Source organism: Nesoenas mayeri (genome assembly GCF_963082525.1).
Source record: "Nesoenas mayeri genome assembly, chromosome: 26".
Classification (NCBI taxonomy): Eukaryota; Metazoa; Chordata; class Aves; order Columbiformes; family Columbidae; genus Nesoenas; species Nesoenas mayeri.
The window spans coordinates 4413816-4422220 of NC_137552.1; the positions used below are offsets into that span (position 1 = coordinate 4413816).

At 65.9% G+C, this 8405-nt stretch overlaps 2 protein-coding genes across 2 annotated transcripts; both read left to right on the plus strand.

Moving 5' to 3' along the window:
• Window positions 1–204: 204 nt before the first annotated feature.
• Window positions 205–4176, plus strand: GRB7 (growth factor receptor bound protein 7; the record flags this gene model as incomplete). Its single annotated transcript, XM_080359933.1, has 14 exons — window positions 205–350; window positions 429–573; window positions 650–806; window positions 894–1015; window positions 1483–1560; window positions 1669–1806; window positions 1877–1987; window positions 2098–2196; window positions 2968–3048; window positions 3115–3231; window positions 3311–3371; window positions 3446–3533; window positions 3863–3956; window positions 4030–4176. 14 exons carry the CDS (start codon window positions 205–207, stop codon window positions 4174–4176), a joined length of 1584 nt encoding a protein of 527 aa, XP_080216059.1.
• An 890-nt stretch (window positions 4177–5066) lies between these two features.
• LOC308050042 (retinol dehydrogenase 8-like) lies at window positions 5067–8007 on the plus strand (the record flags this gene model as incomplete). The annotated part of the gene is made up of 6 exons (XM_080359967.1): window positions 5067–5163; window positions 5241–5402; window positions 6129–6308; window positions 6385–6478; window positions 6566–6749; window positions 7768–8007. 6 exons carry the CDS (start codon window positions 5067–5069, stop codon window positions 8005–8007), a joined length of 957 nt encoding a protein of 318 aa, XP_080216093.1.
• Window positions 8008–8405: the final 398 nt, after the last annotated feature.

Here is an 8405-nt window from a genome sequence, read left to right on the forward strand (position 1 = left end):
GTCAGCGCTTGTCTGGGCGCCAGCAAAACACCCCCCAGGCGGGCGGTGCAGCCCCCAGCAGTGCCGCGGCACCCGTGTGGCGGTGACTGTGTGGTCCCCAACCTGGTGGCCATGGGGATGCCCAAGGTGGCCACAGACCCCCGACCCCCCCACCGGAGCCTCGTGCGGAGCAGGACCCGCTCTCTCCCCCCAGCAGATAATGCTATGGAGGGGGGGGCTCAGCCGAGCAGCCTCCGGGACCCCCCCGGGCCGGGTGGCGCGGAGCAGGACGGGGTCCCTGGCGAGCGGGACGGGGGCGAGGGGCCCCCCGAGGTCAAGCGCTCGCAGCCTCTCTTCATCCACAGCAGCAGGTGGGTTGGGGGGACCTGATCCTGGGGGGTTGGGGGGATCCGGTGCTGGGGGGGAGCTGAGCCCCTGTGTGCCCGCAGCCGGCCGGTGCCGCCGGAGGAGCCGCGCGCCTCGTCGCTGCCCGCCATCCCCAACCCCTTCCCCGAGCTCTGCAGCCCCTCCAACTCGCCCATCCTCAGCAGCCCGGCCCTGGGGCAGGGACCCCCCCGTGAAGGCGCTTTGCACGTGAGTTGCGGGACTGGGGAAGGGCAGGAGGGAGCCGCGGGGCGCGGGGCGCCCTGACCGCCCCGTTTTGGCGCAGGTGGTGAAGGTGTTCGGCGAGGACGGCGCGTGCCGCTCGCTGGAGGCGTCGGCGGCCACCACGGCGCGGCAGCTCTGCGAGACGCTGGTGCGGAGGACGCGGGCGCTGCAGGACCAGAGCTGGACCCTGGTGGAGCTGCACCAGCACCTGGCGCTGGGTGAGCCGCCGGCACGGCACGGCACGGCACCGCGTGTCCCCTCCCCGGCCGCCGCGCTGAGCCCCGTTGTGTTTCCCGTCCCCGCAGAGCGGTGCCTGGAGGACCACGAGGCGGTGGTGGAGGTGCAGAGCTCCTGGCCCCCCGGCGCCGACAGCCGCTTCGTGTTCCGCAAGAACTTCGCCAAGTACGAGCTCTTCAAGAGCAACGCGGTACGTGGCAAAGCCCGCGGGGACACGGGTGGCCAGTGGGGACCTGGGTGTCCCATGGGGACATGGATGTTCCGTGGGGACTCGAGTGTCCCATGAGGACCTGGGTGTCCCGTGGGTATATGGATGTCCCGTGGGGACTCGAGTGTCCCATGAGGACCTGGGTGTCCCATGGGGACATGGATGTTCCGTGGGGACTCGAGTGTCCCATGAGGACCTGGGTGGCCCACGGGGACATGGATGTTCCATGGGGACTCAAGTGTCCCATGAGGACCTGGGTGTCCCGTGGGGATATGGATGTTCCGTAGGGACTCAAGTGTCCCATGAGGACCTGGGTGTCCCATGGGGACATGGATGTTCCATGGGGACTCGAGTGTCCCATGAGGACCTGGGTGTCCCACGGGAACCCGTATGCTCTCTGGGAACCCCGAGCACCCCGTGAGTGTCCCCTGACCCCCCTGTCCCCCCAGCAGTCCCTCTTCCCCGAGGTGATGGTTTCCAGCTGCCTGGAGGCGAATAAGAGCATGGCGCATTCTGAGCTCATCCAGGTACGGGGCCACCGCTCTCGGCTGTGCCATGGGGACATCACTGTGCCATGGGGACCCCCCCATGCCCTGGGGACCCTGCCGTCCCCCTCAACCCTCGTGTCCCCCCAGAACTTTCTCAACTCGGGGAGCTGCCCCGAGGTCCAGGGCTTCCTGCACCTGCGGGAGCCGGGGCGCAAGGTCTGGAAGCGTTTCCACTTCTCCCTGCGCCGCTCGGGGCTCTATTACTCCACCAAAGGCACCTCCAAGGTGAGGGGACGGGTGGGGGGCACGGCGGGGGGGGTGCAGTGGGGCTGGCACTGACACCCCCCCACCCCAGGACCCCCGGCACCTCCAGTACTTCGCTGACCTCACCGAGTCCAACATCTACTACGTGACGCAGGGCAAGAAGCTCTACGGGACACCCACCGAGTTTGGCTTCTGCATCAAGGTGGGGGTGTCCCTGCCAGGCTGGGGGGCCGAGGAGACTGTCCCTTCTCCTGTCGAGGGGTCTGTGCCCCCCGAGAGCGGCCCAGTGATGGCTCTGGTCTCCCCCCGCAGCCCCACAAGGTGCGGAGCGGTGTGAAGGGGCTGAAGCTGCTCTGCAGTGAGGACGAGCAGAGCCGGAGCTGCTGGATGGCGGCTTTTCGACTCTTCAAGGTGGGACATGGCCCCCCGGGAGGGTACAGGGCCCTGTGCTGGGGAGGATGCTGGGGACATGCTGGAGGATGCTGGGGAGACACTGGGGGATGCTGGGGAGATACTGGGGGGATGCTGGGGGGGAGCTGGAGGGTGCTGGGGAGATGCTGGGAGATGCTGGGGAGATGCTGGAGGATGCTGGGGAGATACAGGGGGGATGCTGGGGGGGGGAGCTGGAGGATGCTGGGGAGATACTGGGAGGATGCTGGGGAGATGCTGGGAGATGCTGGGGAGATACTGGGGGGATGCTGGGGGGGGGAGCTGGAGGATGCTGGGGAGATACTGGGAGGATGCTGGGGAGATGCTGGGAGATGCTGGGGGGATGCTGGGGGGATGCTGGGGAGATACTGGGGGGATGCTGGGGGGGAGCTGGAGGATGCTGGGGAGACACTGGAGGATGCTGGAGGATGTTGGGGAGATACTGGTGGGATGCTGGGGAGATGCTGGGGGATGCTGGGGAGATGCTGGAGGATGCCAGAGGGTGCTGGGGAGATACTGGGGGGATGCTGGGGGATGATGGAGCATGCTGGGGAGATACTGGGGGGATGCTGGGGGGAAGCTGGGGGATGCTGGAGGGATGTCCCCATCCCTGTGCTAGAAAAGATGCAGGATGAGTGTCCCTGTCCCCACACCGTGTGGATGTGGATGTGGAGGTCCCCATCCCCACACCAGGCGGGTGTCCCCCTCCCCCGCTGTGGGACCCCCCCCCACTGACAGGCCCATTGCCCCCAGTACGGCATGCAGCTCTACCGCAACTACCAGCAAGCGCAGGCGCGACTGAGCCAGCCCTCCTGGATTGGCCCCATGCCCCTGGTGAGTGCCGCCCCCCCACAGCCCCCGGCCCACGGGGACCCCCCGTCACCCCACACCTCCCCACAGCGAAGCGTCTCGGACAATGCGCTGGTGGCCATGGACTTCTCGGGGTGCACGGGCCGGGTGATCGAGAACCCCAGCGAGGTGCTGACGGTGGCTCTGGAGGAGGCACAAGCCTGGAGGGTCAGTTGGGGTGCAGAGGGGTGCTGGGGGGATCCCCCTGAGCCCACCCTCATGCCCACTCCTTGCTTTGCATGGCCAGAAGAAGACGACGCACCGGTACAGCCTGCCGGCCGCCTGCCACAGCTCCCCGCTCAGCGCCGGTGAGCACAGCGGGTTGTGCCGGGGGGGGTCCCTGTCCCTGCACCCCCCGTGCCTGACCCCCGTCTCCCCACAGCCATCCACCGCACCCAGCCCTGGTTCCACGGGCGCATCTCCCGGGAGGACACCCAGCAGCTCATCGGCCGACAGGGCTTGGTGGATGGGTATGGGACACCTGGGGGAAAACGGGGTCCCCAGGGCTCATGGAGGGGACATGGGAGTCCTGGGCAGGACATGACCCCAAGGGTTATAGGGCCCTGTGGCTCATGGGGTGATGCAGGACCCCTGGGAGATGGGGGAGACTTTCCCAGGGGACATGGGGTGTGGGACCCACCAGGGATATGGGAGCCGGGGGTTTGTGGGGCTCCCAGGGGGGATACGGTGTCCCCAGGGGATACTGGACTTGTGGAGGGTGTACCAGGGACCCTGGGGGTGACGCAGAGGTGGCAGAGAGGACCCAAGACCAACATTGTCCCCTCCCCGTGGCTCACAGTGTCTTCCTGGTGCGGGAGAGCCAGCGCAACCCCAAGGGCTTCGTCCTGTCCCTGTGTCACCTGCAGAGAGTCAAACACTATCTCATCCTGCCGGTGAGTGCCGGTGGCGGCGCCGGGGGGGCCGGGGGTGCTGAGGACGCGGGGTCTGATCAGTGTCCCCCGGCAGAGCGAGGAGGAAGGTCGGCTCTACTTCACCATGGACGACGGGCAGACGCGCTTCGCCGACCTCATCCAGCTCGTGGAGTTCCACCAGATCAACCGCGGGATCCTGCCCTGCAAGCTGCGGCACTACTGCACCTGCGTGGCCCTCTGAGCGCCCACCGCCGCACCGCGTGGCACCGCCGGCACGGCACGGCACAGCCCGGCAAAGCCCAGCACGGCTCGGCACTGCCAGCGTGGCTCGGCACAGCCTGGCGTTGCCGGCACAGCTTGGCACAGCCTGGCATTGCTGGCATGGCTCGGCACAGCCCAGCGTGGCTCGGCACAGACCGCCATGGCTCGGCACAGCCCAGCGTGGCTCAGCACAGCCCGGCATTGCCGGCACAGGGCGGCAGGGCTGGAGCCAGCTCAGCGCAGCGCACACAGGGACAATGACATCTCCTCTATCACCAGCCACCCCCCTGTGCCCAGCTCTGCCTGTGCAGTCCTGGGGTGCCAGTGCCGCTGGGCCCCCCCACACTCAAGCACTTTCTCCCCCCCACCCAGCACCAGCCCCAAGTGTCCCCAAGTGTCCCCTGGGGGCCTGACACCCCTCCTCCCCCAGGCCAGGTGGGTCTGGGGGTCCTCAGCCCCAGAATTGGGGTCCCGGGGGCGGAGGGTGAGGGGTGCGTCCCCCACGTCCCCGCAAGGCCAGTCAAACTGTGACGTGTTTTATACAGCAAGAATAAAGGTTATTTTTTCAGAGCTTACGCCTCGTCCCCTCTGAAGGAAAAGCCGGGGCGCAGGGGGCAGCAGTTCCCACAGCCCCCCCGCTGCCTGCGGGCGTGCGGCTGGCGGTGTCCCCGTGTCCCGCGGTGTCCCCATGGTGCCCCGAGTCCCGCACAAAGGCTCCTCTGTGCGTCCTGGGCACCACGTGCGGCTCAGCCACGCGGCCGCTGGCAAATCCCACTGGGATTAGCCAAGGAGGAATTAAGGGCCCAGATTTGGGGGGGCCAAGCCGCTATTAAAGGCGGGGGGCCGTGGCGCGGGGGCCGCAGTCACACCATGTCTCCCAAGACGGTGCTGATAACCGGCTGCTCCTCCGGCATCGGGCTGGCGCTGGCCGTGCGGCTGGCAAGGGACAAGAAGCGCCGCTTCCGAGGTGAGCGGGGTGGGGGGGATCCCCCATTCTAGGGTGGGGGGACACCCAGTGCGGGGCTGAGCCACCTCTATCCCCAGTCATCGCCACCATGAGGGACACGGGCAGGAGCGGGGCGCTGGCGGCGGCTGCGGGGCCGGCACTGGGCCGGACGCTGGAGATCAAGCAGCTGGATGTGTGTGACGAGGGCTCCATCCGCGCCTGCCTGGACAGTGTCCCCGGGCGCCACATCGATGTCCTGGGTGAGATCCGAGACCCATCATGTCACTGCGTCCCCATGGTGCCCTGAGCCAGGGAGCCCTGTGCTGGGACCCTCCGTGCTGGGGACACCCCATGCACCAGGGACGCCCCATACCAGGAACCCTCCATGCGTTAGAGACACCCTGCACTGGGGACACCTCATGTTGGGGACACTCGGTGCACCAGGGACACCCCACACGAGGATAACCCTATAATGGGGACACCCCACACCACGAACCCTCCATGCGTTAGGGACACCCTGCACTGGGGACACCTCATGTTGGGGACACCTGGTGCACCAGGGACACCCCACACAAGGATAACCCTATACTGGGGACATCCTGTGCACCAGGGACAACCCACACCAGGATAACCCTATATTGGAGACATATTGTGCACCAGGGACACCATATGTATGAGGGACACCCCATGGTGGGGACACCCTGTGCACGAGGGACACCCCACATGAGGATAACCCTATATTGGGTCATCCTGTGCACCAAGGGCAACCTGCCCCAGGGACACCCCATGGTGGGGACACGCTGTGCACCAGGGATCCTCCATGCACCAGGGGTACCCCGTGCACTAGGGACAGCCCATATCATGCATGTCCCACGCTGGGGACCCCCTATGCACCAGGGACCGTCTGTGCACTCGGGACTCTCTGAGCACAGAGCAGGGAACCCCCCCTGCAGAGGGGACACCCCGGTGACACCCCGTGCCTGCAGTCAGCAACGCAGGGGTGGGCATGGCGGGTCCCCTGGAGTGCCAGAGCCTGGCGGCCATGCAGAACCTCATGGACACCAACTTCTTCGGCCTCGTGCGCCTGGTCAAGGAGGTGCTGCCCGACATGAAGCGGCGCCGCGGGGGCCACATCGTCGTCATCAGCAGCATCATGGGCCTGCAGGGTAAGAGGGGGCACAGAGCACCCCAGTGGGACCAACACCACCTTCAGCCCTCACCGGGACCCCCCTACCCATCCAGGCATCGTCTTCAACGACATCTACGCGGCCTCCAAGTTCGCGGTGGAGGGTTTCTGCGAGAGCTTGGTGGTGCAGGCGCTGCGCTTCAACGTAGCGTGAGTGCCAGGGGATGGCGGCTGGTGCAGCCCCCCGGGGCGGGGGATTTGGGGTGCTGGGTTCCCCAGCACCTCATCCCCGGGTAGGATCAGCCTGGTGGAGCCAGGACCGGTGACGACGGAGTTTGAGGAGAAGTTGTACGAGGAAGCCAAACGCGCCGACTACTCGCGGACCGACCCCGAGACGGCCGACATCTTCACCAACCTCTACCTGCGCAACTCCAGGGACGTCTTTGCCAGCCTGGGCCAGACCCCCGAGGACATCGCAGAGGTGACAGGCGGGGGGTGGCCCTGCCAGGCTGGGGACTGTCCTTTTCCCACCCCCCATGCCTCACAGCCCCCGGCTGGGCTGTTTAGTGAAGGCTCAATTAGCCCTGTCAAGGAGCAGAGACCCCCAGCCAGCTGGCCCCACAGCTCCTGCCCCCTGAGCTCCATCTGGATGGTGCTGAGCCCAGCTGGGAACGGGGCTGGGGTGGGAATGGGGATGGGGACAGAGATAGTGATAAGATGGGAAGGGCTTCGGAATGGGGATGGAATGGGAAGGAGACAGGATGGGAATGGGAATGGGAATGGGAATAGGATGGGAATGGGGATAGGACGGGAAGAGGCTGGGAATGGGGATGGGACAGGAAGGAGACAATGTGGGAATGGGAATGGGATGGGAATGAGGATAGGATGGGAAGAGGCTGGGAATGGGAATGGGGATGGGAAGGAGACAGGGTGGGAATGGGAATGGGAATAGGGATAGGACGGGAAGAGGCTGGGAATGGGGATGGGACAGGAAGGAGACAGTGTGGGAATGGGAATGGGAATGGGATGGGAATGAGGATAGGATGGGAAGAGGCTGGGAATGGGAATGGGGATGGGATGGGAAGGAGACAGGGTGGGAATGGGTATGGAGATAGGATGGGAATGCAATGAGAAAGGGGATGGGAATGGGGATGGAGATGGGGATAGGGATAGAATGGAAAGGGAAGAGCTTGAGAATGGGGATGGGATGGGAATGGGAAGAGAATGGGGAAAGGGATAGGATGGGAAGAGGTTGGGAATGGGGATAGGAAGGGGATAGGGTGGGAATGGGAATGAGGATAGGGATGGGATTGGGATGGAGATGGGCTGGAACGGAATGGGAATGGGATGGAAAGAGGTTGGGATGCAGTTGGGAATAGGATGGGATGGGAAGGCAATGAGAATGAGGATGGGAACGGGATGGAAATGGGGATGGGGATGGAGATGGGAACGAGGAGGGGACCAGGACAGGAAGCGGACAGTATCATCCCCACGTGCAGCACACGCTGCGGGTGATCGAGGCGGCCCGGCCGCCCTTCCGGCACCAGACCAACGTGGCGTACACGCCGATGGCCGCGCTCAAGCACGCCGACCCCAGCGGCGCCCTTGTCACCGACGCCTTCTACAAGCTGGTGTTCAAGTACGACGCGGTGCTGCGGCTCAGCCTGCGCGCCATCCGCCTGCTGCGCTGGAAGGCACAGAAGGTGAAGGAGGGTGCCCGGCTGCTGGGCTTCAAATAGCTCCCCCGGCCCCCAGCACAACCGCCTGGCCGAGCTCGGGGGGCAGCTCGGAGAGGGGGGGCGAGCGGGGCCGGGACCCGCGTGGGGTTTCACTTCCTGCTCCCAGCCCAATATAGCGCCCGCCGCCACTGTATTAAAATCAGGAGTGGTATTTTTAACCAGCGCTGGGTGCAAGAAAGCAGAGCAGCTTCCTCTGAGAGTGCAGCCGGTGTGACAGGGCTGGGAAGGGCTGGCAGCTGCCCCCCAAACCTGCCTCCCGCTCCCTGGGGGGCACCCAAACCCCTGGCCCCTGCACCCGTGGGTGTGCAGCACCCCCAGGCCCTGGCTCCATCCTCCTTCCCTCCTGGGCTCTGTTGTGGGGTCAGCAATGCCCCGTGGTGGGGGTTCTCGCACAATGG